This window comes from Erithacus rubecula (assembly GCF_903797595.1).
Source record: "Erithacus rubecula genome assembly, chromosome: 5".
In the NCBI taxonomy this organism is placed as follows: domain Eukaryota; kingdom Metazoa; phylum Chordata; class Aves; order Passeriformes; family Muscicapidae; genus Erithacus; species Erithacus rubecula.
The window spans coordinates 51,754,070-51,776,129 of NC_136687.1; the positions used below are offsets into that span (position 1 = coordinate 51,754,070).

At 38.1% G+C, this 22,060-nt stretch overlaps 1 protein-coding gene across 2 annotated transcripts in view; it reads right to left on the reverse strand.

Annotated features, from left to right (window-relative positions):
- Window positions 1–1,384: 1,384 nt before the first annotated feature.
- Window positions 1,385–22,060, reverse strand: part of MMRN1 (multimerin 1) — a 38,675-nt gene continuing 17,999 nt past the window's right edge. The window contains exons 4-8 of one of the 2 annotated variants that reach the window (XM_079306676.1): window positions 20,004–20,102; window positions 16,209–16,382; window positions 9,705–11,684; window positions 3,896–4,042; window positions 1,385–2,761 (exon numbers count right to left, since the gene is read on the reverse strand). In XM_079306676.1, the coding sequence (XP_079162802.1) occupies window positions 2,340–2,761; window positions 3,896–4,042; window positions 9,705–11,684; window positions 16,209–16,382; window positions 20,004–20,102 (2,822 nt within the window). In that variant the 3' untranslated portion in view covers window positions 1,385–2,339. The remainder of the gene's footprint in view (window positions 2,762–3,895; window positions 4,043–9,704; window positions 11,685–16,208; window positions 16,383–20,003; window positions 20,103–22,060) is intronic. The other variant, XM_079306675.1, reaches the window with a different exon arrangement.

The following is a 22,060-nucleotide window of genomic DNA, read 5'->3' on the forward strand; positions in this document are numbered from 1 at the left end:
TTAGTTTGAAGATATCTGAAGAAAAATTTAAACGTATTGTTAAACAGTATAAAAGAGGGAGCATACATTTATTAATATTTTAAAGTTTTAAAATTAGATTTTCCCCATATTTTAAATAGTAAAATGAGAATTAGTTTCAGTACTATTTCTATTAGGGAAATTAGTCTTCTAAGTGTTACTCATATATATGTGGCATTAATCTTAATTCTTACTGCACCCCAATGAATCTGTTGTTTTGTGAGACAATAAAAAAAGAAGGGGGAGAAAAGAGGAAATAAAACCAGTACAATGATCAGAAATTGTCTTATTGCTGGGGGGAATAGTGACTGTGAAGTTGAAGACCCAGCTTGAAGCATTTAGAGGGAAGGGCAGCAAGGGCAAAGAAAGTCACATTAAAGCAGAGAGGTAGCCTCTGGTGGGTCATTTGAATTTCATCTTCAGAGTAATTTTCATGCCATTTAGCCATAGCCACAGCAGGAATAAAGAGGGCTAAACATATTAAAATTATGAAGTCATACAAGGAGGGATTGTGGCTTCTGTTCATTGTATTTAATAACATTCACTGATACAGTAGGCTGAGTTAGTGCCATATCAAAGATTTTGAGTGTTTACAGAAAAAATGTGGTGTGCAACAGCAGAAAAGGTCTGTAGCACACTCATTCAGAGTCCATGGTACATTGAGAACCCATTAATTAGAGAGAAGAAAGGATTTCTGGCCTCAGAAAAACCTCCAAAAAAGAAAAAAAGTGGGCTTGAATTGACAATTGTCATCAATTCTTAACTGCTGTCTTTAACCACAAGCCATGATAAGATGCCCCCTGAAGTTGGAGGGTTGTTATTCAGTGCTGCACATTTTTGTAGTTCAGACAGCCAGAACCCAGAGGCACATCCCCATGGACATGCTTCTTCAGCACCACTGCTTCTGGTGGGGAAGAAACCCTCATTTCTGTCTGGAACAACAAAATGTACATTTATGCATCTGAGGGATGACTGTGGATTCTCTTATCCACGTGATGGCATTTCATGGACATTCATCTTAAGATCTTGTAAGGTACTTTAAGTAATACTAAGAAGAGAGCTGAAGATTCCCATGTGTTTTCAAGAAAAGCTCCTGACAGTGGAAAACAAAATAATTCAGGAAGCTCCAAAACTTTCTGTGTTTCAATAGATTGACATAGAGGATACTTTTTTTTTTTTAAAAGGGAGTGAGACAAACACAAAGACACAGAAAAACCTGGTCAAATATCATTAACAAAGGCAATGACCAGAAACAAACCTGGCCAGTCAAACCAGGGAATAGGATATCAAGAAACTGGAGCAGCATGGAACTTTGTAAAGAGTAAGAATAAAAACCTGAGGGTTTGTTTTTTCAGGCAATCAGGCATCAATTAAAAATATTTCTTTATTGGGTTGGTGCTTGAAAAATCACATACAGACTGAAGTTAATTTCATCTTGTCTCAGTACTTAGTGGCTATAATGCAGAAACAAACATAATCATAGAATTACAGAACTCAAACTTAGAAAATACTTTGGTTATATCATTTAATCTTGTGTACTTTATAGGTCAAATACTAAAATCTGTGTGAAGCCAATATAAGTGCTTGCTTAAAACATATTACCCAAGGAAAATCCAGCTGTGGTTTAAATATTTCAAGCAGCAGAGAGAATCCACCAAATCCATTAGGGTGTTTATCCTATGACTAATTAAACTGCTAAAAATACCTTATTTCTAATCTGAATGTATTCCTCTTGGTTTTTTTTGCTGCCAGATCCAAAAAACCTAGTTTGTCATCATCATACTGGTTACATAAAAAAATAATGAATCAATTAAATACTGCCATTTCAAAGTTTGCAGTGGATAATGGCAGGTAAAATGAAAAAGAAATATATATTTTTTTCCAAACAGAATATATACACATGATTATCAATTGATACAATGGGCTAAGTAGTAATCCAGCATATGACTCATCAATATCTATAAGTCCTTTTTGGTTTGCAGTCAGGATGTAAAGGAAGAATCAAAATGAGCTTTCTCTGGAGAAGTGATTCTCAGCAATCTTCTGTATGCAATATAACAGCAGAACAGAATTACATTTTTGCTTCCCAGTCATATTAATATGAGGAAGATGCTTTGTTTTCCTTTTCCCCCATCTCTAACCTGTGGACTCCTTTGGGTTGTGCACATGGCTACAACCAAAAAACATCTTGGAGGATCAGCAGTAGACAAACCATTACATTGGGAAGCTTAGTGCTGTTAAAGAAGCAAAGTGTTTAAATGAAAAGCTAAATTCACCTGCAGGTTGCTTTTTTTGGCTAACAGCTCACATTTAAGACTGATTTAGGTACGATACAACAGGTAACCACTAAATGTAGTTACTGGTGGATACTTGGCTGCTATAGAGCCAGTTGCCAGCCTGAGCCAGACTTCCTGACCATAATTTAACTCTAATAAAGCATTTCCAGTAATTACTCTGTCAGTGTACTTGTTGTCATTAATATTTTCAGCCTGAAAAGTGAGTTTGTCTATTCCATCAATGACCAGATAGCCAGAGGCACGTGGACTAAATGATTCAATGGTATATTCAAAAACATAGACCCCCAGGTATGGAACATGGAACTTCCCAGTTGCTGGGGCAAAGGAGGCACCATAGTTGACATCCAGATTGTTAAATCTGATGGGTCCTGGAGTTGTCATTCCATATGTGTGAGAAGCAAAAAAAGCCACCATAGGCGCATATCTGTATGATCCTTTTGAAAAATCTGTAAAGGAATAAAGAACAATGTCAAGTGATGTTGCATTGTAGAAAGGCAACTTAGACCAGCCAGAAGATCAAAAGCGGATTTTCTTGTCACATCATCCTGTGGATCACAGACCTTGAGCAACTGAAACATAGCACTCCTGCATAAACACATCTTTTTATATTGTAGAGAAAGTAATTTTCTTCACAATTAGTCTAGGTGTGTCCACCTGAGAAAAAATTAACAACAGCAAGGGAACTTTATGGCTGTCTATACCATGTTATCACTAGGGGAGCTTTCTTTCCACCCTACATGCCCTTCTAGTTTTCCCTAAAACTCCAGGGAAAACTAGACTCCAGGATCTCTTTCATTGTTCATATGAGTGGGCTGAAGCCAAGAATTTTGGCACCAATCTTAGACAAACAGTGAGGAGGTTTAGCACTCATGATGTAAAATGAGGAGATAAAAGTATATGGGATTCTCTTCAAGCTGAGCCTGTACACTGTCATTCCCTGCTTCTTTACAAATTATTTTGTTCACTACTTATATTCTGTCATGAGTAAAAATCAGCCAAATGACTGCTGAAAGATGCATGAAATTCACATTCCATGTGGCTTGTACCTGGGTGTAAATTATTTATTGAATTTATTGTGCTGGAAAAGTGTAATTTTAACTTTTTTTTTTCTTTTGAAATCTTTCAGGGGACACATCCTTTGTTGGTGAAAGCCAGAGGCAGGCCTAAAATGACTCCTTGAGGGCATAGTCCTGGCAGCTACTGATATTTGTAGAACATTTATGGCTGCATTGAGGCTAGTATTTCCCAGTGATGTGATTTTACCTCCCCCTTCACACTCCATGACGTCGTGTTGGAATACATCTACTGCACACCCTCCCACTCTGCACATTTCAGCAGGGAGCTTTCCAGCTATTATGGCAGGCCCCAAACCAATTTAATCCCATCATCTGGTCATATTAAAGAAAGAGATCACGAGCCACCCCTGGGGATTGATGTCTTCAGCACCAAAACACAGCACTCTGCTGCTTGAGTTGTCGCTCATTAAAGTGAAGTGTGCGACCTCTGGCCAGCAGATGCTCTGTAATGTGGCCCTGGGGCAGAGGCTGGGCTGGTGCTGTGTTGCTGAATTCTGTACTTGCCAGCACTCAGGGCGTTGTCGTTCACCAGCCTCACGCTGCAGTTGGCTCCTCCAAAGGGGTGGCGACAGGCACAGACAAAGCCCAGCCTGTCATTGACACAGGTTCCTCCATTCTGGCACGGGGAGCTGGCACAGGCTGCAAGCTGCCCTGTCAGGGAGAGCCAGGAAAACCAACAGCTGTAACCTCATGGCAGTGGCACTTGTGATTTTTGTAAAGGCTCTTAGTCAATTTGCAATTTCTGCCCAAGTTCTTTGTGACCTTCAGATCCTGTCCAGCCTCCTCTTTACCTGTACACAGCAAACCCTCAGCTATCCTCCAAGATATTCAAGATTACCTGTAAGTTCTGAGTTCTGCTAGTCTCAGAGGGTCAGGTACATGCAGTAAGAAAGAAGATACTCCAAAGAAGATAGGTCAGGTTGGTCTTTCTGGACTAAGCCATCTTATCCTTGGATGTACCAGAAGAGATTTCCTACTGCAGGTGTACAGGTTGGATTGTTCTGTCTGAAACACTTTTCACCCAGGCATGTAACAAACACTGCAGGAGAATCACGCTCCTGGTGATGAAAGGTCCTAAATGCTATCCCAGGCACTTCAAGTACTTGTCTCTAATTCCAGTATATCTATCCAGGTTGTAGTAGAAGTTTTGTATTGCAAGCAAGGAAAATTATACCAAACAGAGCTTTACAGAGCACCCTCACTGAGGATGTTCTTGCCTCTGCACCCTGCTAGGTGTGAGCTGGCCAAATTACACTCAGCCAATGCAGAGAAATCTGTCAGGCCAGTGCTGCTGATCTCTGAGACATTAATTACAGAGTGTAATTGAATAATGTGTTGTCACAGCAGTTTTTTGGGGGGAGAAAATTCAGGTCACATTAAAAATTAAATATTGCTATGAAAAAATCTGAACACAAAGCATTCCCAAATTACATATTTTGCTTTCTCTTGGTTTGGTCAAATAAGAGCCAGATATTTTAGAAAACAAACATTTTCTTTGCCAGGATTTACCAGCAGAACTCTCAAAAGATAGCTCCACACAGTCCTGTTATGGTAAATCTAGGTTGGTAGGTCAGAACTGAAAAAGTCTTGCACAAAAATCATCTAGTTATTGCCAGGAAAATGCTGACCTGGATTTCACATACATATTTCAGCAATTCCAGTGTTATCTTCATTTTCCCAACCAGATATTTCACAAAATGCTGCATTAAGGCAAACTGTTTCTGTGTGATATTTTAGTTCACTGAGCAGAATTCTGAGGCACATTTTACAGCGACACCTGAATTTGCTCTGATACAGCATATGGATTTATAAACACAACAGTCATTCTTTTCACAGAAAATAATGTCTATTCTGTAATGCCTGAAATAAAGCAATTTAGGACTGTCATGACTGGGGTCACAGCACAGGCAACTGGACATAAGAAAATAATGGTTTTCTTCTCAGATAATTGTTTGCTACATCCATCATTGAAGTTATTTTTCACCCACATTTACCAAGCACCCACAACATTTCTCTGATATTTACCAAGCATCCACACATTTACCAAGTGTCAAAGGAAAGCAGAAAAGGAAGGAAAACAGCTGATTGTGCTGACTGTATCATACTCCCAAAATACAAAAGCTTCCTGTAAGAACACAGCAGTTTCTCTGCTAATTGGCCTCTACTTAACATAAACAAGAAGTAAACCCAAGAAACAGGAAAAAGATCACTAAAAGGAAATGATAATGAGATTGAGACTAGCATTTTGGAAGTCTGCTGTGGGGTGATTCTACCTGACCTTAACCTTGGAGTTAATTCAAATTCAGACATAGCTTTACCAACTTTAAATTAACCCTCCCAGTGAAGCACTGAAGAACAGCAGCAGGGAAGCTCCTCCATTTGCTAGAATAGGAGAAGCTGTGTGGGGATTTGAGTCAAATTAGGATTTTCTGAGCAAGAGGCAAATACTGCAGATCTCCACTGTGCCAATAATCTCTATGTAACTGTGCTACAATAGCATCTTTCTGCTGTCATTTTTGGCTGAGGCTGCTCCTCTGCCCAGTATTTTCTCTTTTCTTGATAAAAGGTGTCCTGAGACACCTGAGTTATCTCCTTGGGGTAAAGGTGTCAGAAGGTTCAGTTTAGAAAGGATCTCCTATTAAAACAAATATTTTATTGCTAATTACTGTTTCACAACTTAGCAGTGGAGATGAGTAGAAGAGAGAGACTATAAATTAAAGGCTTAAATTGTCACTATTACTAGCAAGGAATAAAATGTAGTTGCTAATTACACTTGGTACAGCAGTAATGAGAAAAGCCAGTTAATGCTCAGTTTTTCTACTCTTTGGGAGTGCAGACAGCCAGAAGCTCTTTAGGGAAATAGACTGTCAGTGCTGTGCAAACAAATCTCAAACAAATAATGAAGCTCTGTTAGTATCTACTGGGGTGTTGTTAGAAGCAAAACAAATATTTAGCAATTTAATGGTCTCCTTATGGAAAGGATTGACTCCAGCAGTTCAGTTTGGAAATTCTTCTGACCAGGAGGTAACCTAAAAGCATATTCTTAATATTCAGTTATCACTACCTGCTTCTCAGGAACCCTTAGGAGCCTGGAAGAGCCTGGGAATCTACTAAACCACCTTGCTGGTGGGTCAAACTGATTGCCAGCCTGTAGCTATTAATCACCTGTCTTAGCACCCTTAGGCTGACAGAGGGCAAAAAGCAAGGAGGAGAGAGCTGTGCCCTCCTGTTTTGCGTGGGGAAGAGTGTCAGAGCTGAACCAAGCTACTTGGACTCCAGCAACTCTGTTCTTCTGTTAAGCAGAGGTTCCTTATAATTCCAGTGTGATGATTTAAGGCTTACCAAATTAAAAACAACACTACAGCTTCATCAACCCATTAGTCTAAAGAGTAAATATGCAAATTTGAAGTGTATGTCACCAAGCTGAACTGGAATAACTATCTCATTAGTGCAATTAAAACACAAAACAGAAAACATTTGCATTGGTTAATTTCACTGGAGATTAAGTCTTTCATGATAAAGCAACAATGGAAGCTTGCATTTCTGTCAAGAGTTGGAAATCTTGTGAAAACAAAATCAGAAATAAGACACAAAGAAAGTGAGAATGAAATGAAACTACCTCTCACATGTGCACTGTTTCAAATACATAAATATAACACAGCTTGACTCTCTGTTATTCATGATAGGAAGGTGGTATAATCTGAATAAAGCAAAAGCCACAACTAATACCAGACATGCAACTAGAGGTACACTCACATTTGAAAAGCACAGCAGCCTCTAGATTCCCTAGAGAACAGCACTAATAGCAAGAGGAAAACGGGAACTGAGCTAAACTGCCCTCACATTACAGAAATGTGTGAACATTTCTGTAGAAAAACAGTGCATTGGAAAGTAGAACCAGTCACAACCCAAACCCAAGACTAATTAAGAGTTACTCTGTGTGTATAAATGCATATTAGAAATATATATTTTAATGTTGTCATCTCCTCTTAGATACTGAAGCTTCTTAAGATAATAACTTTTTTTATCCCCCTGGGTTGCTGTTACAGTCAGTATCAGGAGTGTTGGCACTTTCACTGCTCATAAATGTATTGCAGCCTCTACTTGACACAGAACTTTTCTTTAGGTTATTCCACAATATGGGAAGTCTGCAAAATTTTATGTCCCTGCATAGGTAGTGCAAACTCACATTGCTTTTTGTGGTTTCAATTAATTACTTCAGGAAGTATTTCTTTGGGGTCAAATCTTGAACACATTAAAGAAAATTAAACTCCTAATCTGTTCAAGTTTAAACATTGAACATATTGAAGTCAATGAAAAATTTCATTCACTTCTTTCTAGAATTTCCCTTTAGTTGAAAAAGGCAATCTAAGATTAAGCATATTTTATAATTAGCCAATTATGCTTTAGAGTATCTTCTAGAATTTTTAGTAGAGGTAGCACAAATCCCTGGTGGTGTCCTAGAACTCGTGAGAAAAAGCTTTAATAGAGAAGTAAAATCTACCAGGCAGAAGATGGATATTTGTTAATTAGGGTAATGGTCTTGTTTCTTTAACTTACAGAAATATAATACATGGCTTTTCTAGGCATGAAATTTGTTAAGTACAAAATCTCATTACCAATGGAAAAGTCAGCATAAACATTGCTATGTAGAAACCTCATCTAAAAATAAGGCTTCTCAACATCTGCAAAGAACTGCACTTTCTGTAAGTGAGCATATATCCAATGCTATTAAGCAAACTATTTGTTAAATTGAGTATAAATAATAAATGGGAAAGACATTAATTCATCAATTTGGAGTGAAAACCAGAGCAGGTGGCACCTTCCTGTGCTTCAGGCAGGTATCACTAGTGATACTTTCCAACAAATTACGTGGTGTGGGAAGGATCAAAGTCATCTCTCATTTTCTCTTAATTTCAATTTTGAGCAAACATTTTGAATTTCCATCCTGTTCAGTGCCAGTAACAGACATAAAACAAAAATGACTGAGGAAGAATCATAGTTTTGAATAGCAAAATATTAAAATTACTTTGTACATTAAGTGTGGTTGCCTCCTCCAGTAGCTATGTCTCTTCTCTAACTGGAAAGATAACCAAGGACTGAAATCCCTCAATGAGGATGACTTCCATCAGAAACCAAGCTACTCATGGGATTATGGCTTTAAAAAGGATCTTTTCCATTCATTATTGAGAAATGCTGTCCCTAGGACAGGAAGAGATGAAGAAGCAAAGTGGAAAGGAAGAAAAAAAGCATGGAGAGGGAAAAGGAGATTGTCCATGGTCTTAGTACATGAACAAGGGTAATAGTTCTTGCTCTCTCTACATCTGCTTGCAATAGGAACCAAGTATTGGTTTGGAAATGTTCATCATTTTAAGTGCATTTTACAGAAAATATTCAGCTCTGGATCTTCACGAGTACCTGGACATGTTTCTGTCATTAAGAAACCTGTCTAATTTTAATGTGAATTAGAGTCATCTCAGTATTTCAAGTCACTTATTCACTCTTCATTTCTGTATTGTGCCAGAAATTATATTTCCATAAAACATTATCTTGTGCTATTGATTTTCTCTCTAGTATGATTGCAGAAGTCACAACTCAAGAGTTTGTACTTCTGTGAATTCATTCATAATTCATTTCACATGATGGTATTTGAATTTAAGTTCAGAAGCAGATCACACTCAAAACTTCCTTTTTAAGAATGGCAACTCTTGCTTAGCTGAGCTGCTCTCCAGGTGGACTGGAGCCAAATTTCCTTTATTGGCTGGATTCCTGCTTTTCAGGAACACACTGCTGTAACTAACTGCATTTCTCAATGAAGTCCTGAAGAAGCCAGCAAAATCCTCATTACAGTAATTTTTGTTCACATGCTTCAGGTTTTTAATACCTTTCATCCCTACTACAAAGTACTGATGCAACTCCATATTTCTCTCCCAGCTTGCATACATTTTTTTCTACTGAAACTGCTAATTGAGATGCAGGCATAAAATTCTTGTTCTTTAGATTTTGTCTAAACTCTCAGTAACTTTTTAAAGAACAGGTTCTCAGCTGAGTATGTGTGTGTGCATGTATATAGATCTTAAACTGATCAGATGGAAGTCTATTAAGGAAAATTAAATGGAGTGCAAAATCTCATAAGCAAAATAAACTCTGATGTAAGCAAGACACTAATCTCAGGTTCCTCTGAAACACACTTTACAGCAGTCTTTAGACTTTTTATTTACTCTCAGTCAAGTTCTGCCACTCAGTTCATCACAATGGTTACATAAGTTTTTATAAAACATACCTTGATTTTTAGTAGAGTAAAATGCATTACCTGGATCTATTGCATTATCCGTGTTTCTCTGGCTTCGGCTTGCCAGGCTCATGGTGGCATTTCCTGCCACTTTTTTTGCTGGAGGAGGTTTCTTTAGAACTGGTTTCAGCTGCTTCTGAAGTTTAGTGAAATTGTTCATTGCATTTACCATGGATATGTCAACATGCTGGGTTAAGTTTGTCAGAATAGTTCCTGCTTTTACTTCTAGCACAGATTCAATGAGCTCCTTGAGGCCTGTCTGCAGCAGGGGGATATCTGGCTGAGCCAATTTAATGAGCACAGGTATGCTTGCATTCACCTTCTGGATGCTGTTGTTGGCATCCTGGCACAGCCCCCAGGCCTCACGAGCAGTCTTGTTCACAAGTGGGATAACATTTGAGAAACGGATCGACTTGGCTTCCAGAGCCCTGATCCTGGAACTCAGCGCCTGCAGCTGAAGTGAGACCACCTGTTCTTTCTCTGTTGAGGCAGATTTGGTTTGTTTCAGTGAGGCACAGTTGTTTGCCAAAAATTTGGAAATTTTTGACTCTACATTCAGAAGCCGAACCTCATGGTCCTTTGAGCCCTCTACAGAGTCCAACCATTTTTCTTCCAGGCGACTGATATCCTGTTGCTGCTTTTCCACTTTTGATGATGTATCATTTAAAACATAGAAAACTCGACTGAAATTGTGGAGGACACTTTTGTCAGACTCCTTGTACAGAGGATCAGAAAGAGATGACACTGCCTGTGAAGTAATTTCATATCTCTTGTTATAAAGCAGTGACTGGAGGGATTCATTCAACTGCTGGAACTGGGGAATAAAAGCCAGAATTCTGTGCAGTTCCTCAGCTCTGCCACAGCACACTTCAGTCTCATTTCTTAGTGCATGTAGCATGTCTTTCAGTACATAATTATCTTGAATAGAATCGATAGCATTGTTTACTACTATCATGGTCTTGTTTAATCCATCCTCTATTTCCGTGGAGCATTCATTAATACGACTCTCAAACAGTTCCTGATAAGCCTGAGATTCATTTTTAAGTCCTTCCTGCGTTTTGGAAAGTTCCTTCATTGCAGAACTCATTCTGTTAATGACAACAGTGAGGTTTTCAAGTTTCTCTTTGAATTCTTTAGCTTGGAGCTGTTGTTCGTACTCTGAAGTCACACTAAAAGGTACCCCTTGTTCAATCAAGGGTTGCAGGATCTCCATATCATAGCACAAGTCATTAATTTGCTCATTCATTCTGTCCATCTTATTGCCCAGTGGAAGGAACACATCAGAGAGACTCTTGTTTAGAACAACCACACTCTCTTGGACTGCTGCCAGCTGTGCTTGGAAATCTGTCCTGCTTTCTGACAGCATGTCATCACAGACCCCCAGGACAGAGTCCCTCTGAACCTCCAGTGCAACACTGAGATTGCTGATCTTGCTGTCTTGGACTCTTAAATCATCATAGATCTCCAGCAGCATCATGCCTTGTCTCTTTACTTTCTCCTGCAGTGTGATCATGTACTCTGTGACATTGTACTCCATGGCTTTATCTGCAGAGGGGAGGTTCTGTCTGGAACTCTGCTCAGCTGATAACAGCTGCTCGTGAGCATCTCTCATTTCAGTAAGGGTCCTATTTAAAGACTGATAATAAATTGCACTTCTTGACTGTTGATGCTCCAAGTTAGCTTCCAAGGACTTCTGCTTTTCTTGTAAAGCTTTCACAGGTTTGTCACAAGTGAGGGCCATTTCCTCTCTCATCAGCACCATATGACTCTTCAGCTCCAGAATGTCAAGCTCTGTTGGCCCAGCATCTTTCTCCTGAGCAAATTTATTTTGGGTTTCATTCAGATGCTTGACTAATTCTTTTGTATTTTCAAGGTCACCTGACATACTAGACATAGTCTTGAAAATCTGAGCCATACTCTCTTGCATTTCACCTTGAAACACTTGAAAATGTTCTCCAACTATGTCTTTGATTAAGTCATTTATACTTCTGGATTTGAGACCTTTGGTGAAAAGGAGAAATAAGGAAAAAAATCAGATCAACTGTGTTAGTAACATCTAAGTTTTTCACAAAATGTGAACAAACACAGTACTGCACAGAGGTGAAACACACATCCCTGCCCCAATTTACCCCACATAGAGTAAAATATATAGTTGAAGAATGTAGAGGATGCTTAGAGTTTATATGCAGCTATAGTGTTTGAGGATTCAACCCTGTTTCTACTGAAATCAGTGGGATTTTGGCTAGTGTTTTGAAAGGGCAAACTCTACATGTGGTACCAACTTTGACCTCTTACCTAAGCTATTTCTGGGCACTAAAAGGAGAAGATCTGTGTGCTTTTGTGGTTTGCTCATAAGAAATTATGTGTTTTTTCCCCACTAGGAAAGTAAGGCAAAAAAACATCTGCTTTTCAACATTGTGGTCAAGAAATGAAAGCAGAGATTATTACCTTCCTACTGTATAGTATGTGCTAGGTGATGATGCAATACACTATTGTGAGAAAGAAGCAAAATAAAAAGAATAGCCTTATTGAATAGCTAAAGTTAGTAATTACCAGTGTTGCAAAATGAAGGTATTTTAAATGTAGATACTTGAAGTCTTGCATACTGCAACTCCTTAAATAGCTCCTAGGAATTCTGATCCTGAAAAGCACTAGGCAGAAGTGAATGTGTGGGAATTCTGCCCCAGTGAACAACATGAAAATATGTTTCCCATATAGCCTTAGAGAGGCTACAAAACAGGCATAAAAGAGTTCTGCATAATATATTTCAATCAATTAAGCAGTAGTTCTCCTCTGGTGTGAGAATAGAAGGAATTTTATTAAGTTATTCTCTAAAGGTAGCTACTCTGTCCAACGAAAACACCAAAGCATTCTTTGCTCAGTTTTCATAAGCCCTATGAACATTTTCAGCCAGACTGTAATATATTGATTAAACTCTTCAGCCTCTACAATGCCTCAATGACCACAGGTTCTCTGATTAAAACTGTATTGATAAAGGCAGAAATTATCTCTTCCCTTCCTCCATTTTATTCTAAATTAATTCTGCAGCCTGGAATTTGTTTTTCTCTAAAACACTGAGGTGTGTTTTGAAAACTTACTTGAAGGTAAATTCTCAGCAAGTGCAGTAAATCATTAGGAAATCAGACTCAAATTTGCTAGCCCAGGAAAGAGCCATATCAATGATCTAGCATGAAGTTTCCTAAGAATTAAATTCCATTATTGTGGAGGTCCCAAATGTCCCAGCAATTTCACATAAAATATAATAAACAACAGTGATAATACTGAGATTACCTTTATTATCTTCCTTTTCACTATCTAAGGAGCAAGTCAATGACTAGACAGATGCATGTACATGAATATGCACATGTATGTGCACCCTGAAATATCTGAGAAAAAAGTGTCCTGGCAGCTGAGAGGAAAAACCAAGATCTGAACCAAAGTTAAAAAATTGACGTGTAGAAAAACCATTCCAAGTGATGATTTGATCAGGTGTCTATATGATGCTGAGAAGCATTCTGTGCTCTGAGAGAAACAATGATCTGTGAAGAAAAGTTTAATGGCTGTGGAAAGATTACTCTAAACCTTCCATGAGGAATCAATTAAATTCATTACAACAAATCTTGGTAACAGACTATTCATCTGCAAGAAGCATTCCAGAGGGTTTGCACCGACCTTTCATTTCTGTGACAGCCAAGAAGGAGCCAGCCTCACTCTGCTACTCCAGCCCCATGTAGCTGGATAGTAAATGCAGTGTGGAGCTCAGCTCTGGCTTTCAGGTGTTCCCATTAGCAGGGGAGTGTGGAGCCTGCTAAACCAGACACCTTTGGGTTTCTCTCTGCCCTGCTTTCCAGCTAGGACAGCTGGTTTGCTCACAAGCAAAGGGCAGGGGGGCTGTGGGAGCACACTTGTCCACACAAAGACCTGACCCAAACTTGGTGACAATTGGGTATATTGCTAAGCTTGAGCTGCAAATATTGTGTGCACTCATGGGTGTAACTCAATTTCTCTGTTGCTCGTTTTGAAATAGAAAGGCACAAAACTACCTGCAAATGTTAAAGACCTCTTGCACATTTTATGAGATTATAAATTTTAATTCTACCTTGCTGGCAGAGAACCAAAGGGTGTAATTACTCTGTGTCAACATATACTCTCTTTGCAGTTTCAATTATTTGAAGAATAATGTGCAAAATAAATGTATATACACAGGAGACTGAATTGAGGTTATATATGTAGCTGGAAATGACATTTCTGACTTGGGAGTGATTAACACTCCATTATTGAGTTCATTTTGAAAGGAGTGTACATTTTAATAATGAAGAGGAAAGGTGTATTTAATAATGAAGAGGAAAGGTGCTAAATAAGGGTTTAAGGGGGAAGAAAATAATAGCAGGAAGCAAGCAGAGTTTCTTAAATTTAAAAGAGCACAAAATTATTTTCCCTAAGTAACAAATGAGACAAGCCTCCTGAGTATTGAAAACAATTTTTAAAATGCACAAGAGATTTCATTAATAAAACAGAGGAGTATATCAGTTTTTCCAGCGAGTGTTGCCTTCTATCAACAGATGACATGTTTGTGTCACCAAAGTCATAGATGAAACCAAGAGTTAAAGTCTTTTTAAACTGTATTGAATTGTTTGGTCACATAATCAAACCTCACTCCTAACAAACCTTGGTAAAAAGCTGGGCAGAACATTATAATTTCTGTAATAAGAAAAAAAATGGTGTATGGACTATGGGCAAAGGATCTGGCACCACAGGAAAAAAATGGAAAAGTAGGTGAAGAAGGAAAAAGTCTGAATAGCATGAAGCAACTACAGACTTAACAGTGCTTCAAAAGCAGGTTGCTTCAGGGTGGCAGTGGTACTGAGAAAGCTGTGGTTTGCTTCAGGTGAGCTTCTAGGAGTTATTTTTAGCAAGGCAGAGTGCCCAGTGTTACAAGAATGGAAGGTCCCTTCAGGTCCTGCTGCTTTAGGATGCTGTTTTTGCATTTGAGTACATCTGACTGATATTTCCTGGACAGAAACTGCAGTTGCCATTTGTCATTGTACATACAAGCCAACAGACACACTAATGTTTTCTTTCTCCCCTCCTTTCCTCATTCCTGCTGTTTACCTATGTGGAAGCCAAGAGTAACCTGTGTTGGAATGCTCACAATTAGAGCCAAGGAATGTAGTTGATAGCATTTTTTCATTGGAACTTGATTAGGAGATAGATTAAGAAGATAAATCAAAAAAGGGACATCAGCTGGAGATATTTTTCTGAGCAGGTGTTATATAAAACATTGCAGGTGAAAACAATAAAAAATTTTCCAAGGGGGGGTTTTGAACAGCATATTTTAATTAAGACTTAGACCCTGAAATGCAGATAGGGAGGGCAGAAGCAGAAACACAGGATACTGAAAAACACCTCCTAGACTAGCATGGAAATGACAGCTAGAATGATTGAAATATATATATAAAAAGAAAAAAAAGGAGAAAAAAAAAAAAAAAAAGAATGAGGAGAAAGCAGAAGGGAAATGGAAAATATTCAAAGACAAATTAAATGTGGACCCAAAGGTCAAGAATGCCATCTAGCAATATGTGGAGAGGTGAAAGCAGGTCACAGATCAAGAGATGGAATAAACTTGCATACAACAGAGCCATCTAGCATGTGGCAGGAGCAGCTCAGGAGACAGAGGACTGAAAATACAAATGGGACCCAACTTGGTAAATTTGAGAGAGATACAAAACCACTTATTGTTTCATTCAGTTTTATCTCGATGTAAGGAACTCCAGAACCTCTGTTCTATTTTCATACAGTAGAAAAATCCTCTGGATTTTTAAGTGTAAAATATGGTTTGGGGAATATTCCTGAAAAATGAGAAAAAAACTGCACATTGAGGAAATGAAAGTTTCAGTCTGAATCTGCTTGTTAGGCAACACTTTTATCTGGGTAACACACAGATCCTGCTGCAGGATTCACAACAAATGGATGCATAATTCTGCTGGAGAGGATCTGCCCAAGCTCCTGATCTCTAGCTATATGTTGAACATGAGTACAGGTGTTTATCAAAGATAGCCTAACAGGATCAGGGACAAATTATTCAGCAGAATATTTGCTGTATTGTAAATACAACGACCACAGAATTCCTTATAGTTTGCCCTGTGTGTGTGAATTATGTATTAAAGAATATTAGCTAGACTTGGTAGCATAACAAATACTACATCCTTTAGTGGCTGCCAGATAAACAAAAACAGACATAAGAATATTTGCAGATGCTCTAAGTAAATGAAAATACCTTGATAGTGGCTTAAGCTACCAGATGATGAAGCACCCAAGAATATAAATTTTTTGTCACTATGAAAGACACCATAGTGAATGTTGAAATGAACAAGTTCCTCTCTTATGAAATGAAATTTAAAAAATTAGTTCTCTCTACAAGTGTTGAGTAATAGAATAGGACAGCCTATGATGATTTTAAGCTTTTTTTTTTTTTTTCTGACACCTCTAACAGGGTGAGTGATTACATTAATTTCTTTTTCTTACCTTTTAGAAAAGACTGGAAGTCTCTGCCCTTATCTTCATTGATTTTGCCTTCCAGAGAAGAAAGCATCTTGCTCACATCATTCATTGCAGCAGCAATGCTGTCAACCTTCTTCTGTAGAAAAGTCAGTTTCATCTCCTGACTGCTAATCTTCTCGTTCATTTTTTTAAAGAGTGCTTGGTCAGGGAACAAAATGAGAAAAAAAACCAACAAGCATTGTTAAATATAGTGGAGTGAATAAAAAATGAGAAGGTATAATTGACTGAGAGACATTACCTAAAAGTGAGATGAAAAGTTTCTGAATTTTTCATTTTGAGTGAATCATCTTGATTTTTGTCATGTATCATGTATTAGTGAGATTCAGCAGCACAGCAGTTGCTAATTACTGAAACATATGTATCCATTATAAAGTATTTATGAATCTACAAGAGTGTTCTGAATGGTTAGCTTATTTTAATCAACATAATGCCATTCTTCCTCCACCTAGCACCCTACAGGGTATTCAGTTAACTCTCATTTAGTCAATCTGCTTTAACACAATCACAAAAGCATTCATTTTTACTTACCATTTATAACACAACTTCATGAATTTGCAAGGCTTGTGTCTGAAGGAATACATCATCTTTTCATTGTTTGGGTCAAAATAAAGACTTGTTCAACACAGCAGCAAGGCAAAATAACAGCTAATGGGTAAAATACTTTGGAATAATGATTAGTCTATTGTTAAAAAAATAGAAGATTAACCTACAAAGTTGGGTGTATTTTAAAACCTTTCCAAATTGTTCTTGATACTTGTAGTCTCTTCAGGAAATAAAAAGCCCTAGATGAATGCTTTTAAGGTAGGTAATGGTGAAGGAGGCCTGCATGTTGAAAATTAGGACTCCACATGACTTCAGCCAGCCATCCAAGTTTGACAGATTACAGATATCAAATTTAGTCTGGGATTTTTAGAAGATGCTGAAAAAAATCAGATGCTTGAATTTCTGTAAGCAAAGCTAGAAAATCTCCTCCAACAATTCAGCCTAATCAGCCTGTGTTAGGCATAGGATAGATTACTCCAAATGATCTGGGCTATACTATAACTTAATAAACTGCTATGGAAGAGATTCTTTAGCATTGCATATGAATATTTATTAGTGTAAGCTTACAGTATTGCTATTGATCCTTTGTCACTTTTCATTACAGCATCTGTGTCTATTCCCATGGCAGCAAACAGTTCTAATCAGAAATCATGTCTAAGTACAGGAGTCTATAGGCTCCAAAAAACCCAAGTGAGATATATGCAAAAGAGATATATGCATCTTCTGGTGACTTGTATTCTTTAAAATTCTGGTATGTAAAGATGCAGATGAAGCAAGCCAACACTCATGAGAATGTTTTCTATGGAGACATGTTGGCTGTAAAGGCCATAACAGTAGGAGCCTGGAGAGTGAGGCTCTTTTAGGTGAGGATTTTAGGGCTTCCAGCTGTGTTCTCTGCCTAAGGTATCTACTTACACCATAATAAATTGCTTCTAACTCAAGAAACTCACATAGACTCTGGCCATTTCTGGCTGGCACTGCAAAGACAGGCATTGATGGACCATTGTCTTCATAATACAGCTTTGTGAGAGACAAACAGGTCTGGACACTTCTGCTTCTGGCTGAATTGTTACTCTGAGAAAGGGATTTGAATTCATTAGTGGCTCATGCACAGTCACCCAAACTGACAACTAATCTGTGGGGTGTAAGGCTTTATTTTAGTTTGGTTTCTATGAGTTCCCACTGAGGGAGAAAGAGAAGGTAGATGAACCTGAAAGTGAGTTTTGTGCCTGAAAGTGGCATGGTTGCAGAGTGGGAGCTGGAAGCAGACCCTGGCTTGTAGAGCTACAGCAAGTGCTGATGGAATGACAGACCATGGCAGCCAGTCCTGGCCCCAGGCTGTTTGCAGGGGTGACAGACAGAACAGGTATCTCTCTCTTTCTAGACTGACCCAATTTGATTTAAAAATAAATGAAAAGCAATTAACATGGAGATTAGAGATCCCAATTTTAGATTTATTACTCAGAGCATAATTCCCACTAACAGAGGTGGCATGTCTCAGTGGTCTATTGATCAAGCTCACTTTTTTCATAATAGGCCCTGTCTGCTTTACTAAACATCCTCCTCCCTCCAGCCCTGAGAGACTTGATTGCTCACACAGCAACCAAGACACAACAGCCTAACTCCCTTTTGAAAATACCACTCTATATCTCTATGCTAGACTCAATCTTTCCCTCTGTTTTTCTTTCTATATATCTAAAATAAAGCACATACATGAAAACAAACACATACATGTGTAAATCTCCATAAAACCCTGTGGCAATCCTAATTATGATATCCTGTTCTCTCAGCATGTGTCACAACTGAGAAAGAAAGTATTTAAAACCACAAAACAGAGACATGAGAATATAACCTGCCTTATTTATTTGCTTCAGTAAAATGTTTCTGGATATAGGCCAATAGGTGAGTGACAACAATGACACAGTGTGGAACAGATGATGGATATACAAAAAGCCAGTGTAGACAAAAATAACAGAAGCATCAATAGATCCAAAAGAAAAGGAATATAGTAAGAAAGTTCAAGGAATATACTTCAATTAAACAGTCCTTCACATCATGGCCATTTTTTGGCTCCTCACCATGAAAAGTACATTTTTCAAGTAGAAAAGGGCCACCAGTTGAGACCAGGTGCATGTGGCCAAAGTCATGTGTTGCCTCCAAAAATCATGAACATTGAAGGATTTCTCCAAGACCAAAGCTGCCAGCAACTAGGACTCTGGCTGTCCTTGGAGCACCAAACTGCATCTCTGACCTGACCCTAGACACTGGGGGAAATTAGGTTTTATCCCCATGAAAAATGACCACCCTTCTCATGGCAGCACATGTAGCTGCCACCCCCTAAAATTGCAAACATCACAGGATTTCTGCCAGAACAAAGCTTTCAACAATTTGTGACCAAAATGTGGAGAAGCCTTTCACGCAGCAATCATCTAACATAGGCTCTTGATAGAGATCACTATTTGAATACATCTCTTTTGATACTGACCAGCTCTTAAAATTCTAATTTATCTGTATATATATTTTTGTACATTTTTTTTTGTGAAACAGCACATGACATTATATTCCAAAAACATAATATCCAGATTATATAAACACAACAATGAGCAAATGAATAAGGCAATAAGAAATACTCTCGAGCATCTCTGTTATAAATGTTTAAACTCTGGCTGTGTTTCTTAGTTATTTGATCATTCTAAACATAGCAGCTTAAGACATGCCTGAGCTGCCCTTGTTAAAATTTGAAACATCTTTGTACTGATTTTGAATAAAGAACCAATTTTTGTAAGAAAATGTATACCAATAATCACGTAGTCAGATAGTCCATAATTTCATTACATTTTCTTCTATGTGCAATGCTGGTCTATCCTAGTACTGTATCTGGGCAGGGATGGATTTTGCTTTGGTTTTTGGTTTAATTTGTTTTTTATCCCTCCTGTTAATTAATCTATTGTATTCAATAGCATAATAGTTTATATATTTCTATACCAAATACTGCTCTGGTTTTAATTTAGGCACAAAACTGTAATTTCTGACCTGCAGGGACATTTAAATTCAGTATCTTCTGCCCATCTATATCAGAAGAGGAAACCACTGCACCATGACTGATAGAAATTGACATTGCATTCAGGTCCCTTTAGCAGGCAGAGACTTTCCTCAAATTGTTTTTGCAGTGATCTCAGTGACTGGGTAGAGGTGAGAGCAATTTTAACAACTGACCTGGCTCACTGGGGTCCTGCAGAGCTCCTGGTGTCCTCTCACTGACAGTTCTGCTGCTTTCAGCCTGGTTGCTGTGTAGAACTGATTGCTGTTCCTGAGCTGGAAAAGGGAGAAAAAAGAAAGTAAAGGATGTGGGTGAACCACAGAACATAAAAATCTTCACAAAGGAGGCAGTTTTGCAAATACTTTCTCTGGTGATAGCAGATGGGATTATCTGTGCTTATTTTACACTTCAGCCCAAAAGTTCTGAAAGCAAATTGCAAAAATGGATTAACATTATTATTAATTCAATATCACAGCTGGGGAAACTGAGATCCAGCAAGTTAAGTATCTTCACTCACAAAAAGTAATGAACTGATCAGATAGCTGAGACCTGAGCTGAGATTTCCACATTCCTGACATACATTCTCTAGCCATCAGGCTTTCATTTCACTATTTTTTAAAAAACAAAATATTCACAAATCATGTAATAAATTTGCTAGTGTAAATTGATACCAATTTTTATACACTTGCTCAGTTCATGAAACATTTTGAAGTCAATGTTCCAGGAGGAGCATATCTAAGGAATGCCACTTATGTGGTACTCATGTGATTTCTAGTTTTTAGTACAGTACAAGCAGAGTAACTTGGGTATGGTGACATTATTTACACTTCAAATATTAAAATCTAGTTAGGCATAATGTGAGTTGCCAGGGAAACAGATTAAAAGGCTGAATCAAGAAATTCCATGTTTCACATAGTTCATTTGAAAACAAATAGATTGGAATTAGGACAATATAAATTAAGTTGTAAATTAAGAGTGTTGTTAGGGTAGGAATTCAGATGAAATTATCATATGGACCAATATCTTGATAGAATCTTTTGAATTTGCCTGATAAAAAATACAAAATCCTCAAATGATTATCGTTTTAACAGCTTCTGTTATCTTTCTGTGGCATGGTTATTGACAGGAGCTAAATTCTTGCAGTCAGCCCAACTCATTACACAGAATTTATCAAGTGGTGTGTGATGATACAATCTATGACAAGGGAGTGGGTTACTTGCCTGTGATAAAGACCAGCTGATCAATGTCCTTTCATTCTTTCATTTACTGGTCTTTCTCTTGCTCTAAATGCACTCACTGACACTGTTGGTGCTACAGACACTACATTTTTAAAATATATACTATCCACCTTATCTTTCATCCTCCCTAATAAATCAATTGCCTCACATCCTAGAATACCCAAACCCTCACAGTTTTATGCACTCAAAGGATACATATTTATCCCTGTGTGCTTGATTTACAAATGCTTGAAAATTGTTCATGCCACATAATATTCAGGTAACATCATGGCTGTAAGACCAAGGCCATAGAGCATCTCTGTCAGAGCAAACCAGCCATGGAGCAAGCCCAAAGCATTGCACTGCCTCTGACAGCAGCAGGGACTGGAGCCAGTGATGCACACACACACAAACCTCACCCACAGACAGCCACATATTGAATACTTAATACATTTCACTGCGCTGCAGGAAAGGTACTTTGCAAGCAGCATTAGAAATTCAGGCTTTTCATTTGTGAAACAAATTCAGAGGAGTCACTGGCAATATAGCTTCTCCTACATCATTCTTCCAGTGTGGCTCAGGCCTTTTCCAAAGGAATCACTCCAAGACATCATATGGTGATTACATCTATGTGCCCCTTATTCCCACAGCTGAGATTTCCCATTGTAGATGCTGGATAACAGCAGGTGTGATGGGAGCACCAGACCAAAAACCTAATACACATACTCTTTAGGGCAGTCATCAAATAGCCATCAAATTACTTACATTTGTGACCTTTTAAAAATTAGATACGCCATGCTCAGTTTAAAACAAAACAAAACAATTGAAATTAGACAACTAGATCCACCTTAGAGGTGCCATTTGCAATATGAAAGCACCACAAACAAAACAAAAAAAAGCAGCAGTACAAAATCCTGAGCAATAGGCTCTTCCAGTTCTATCAGAAAAACAGGTAATGCATACAGAAATTTAACATTAAGTATCTATCATCCAATACATTGGCCTAGATGTATAAT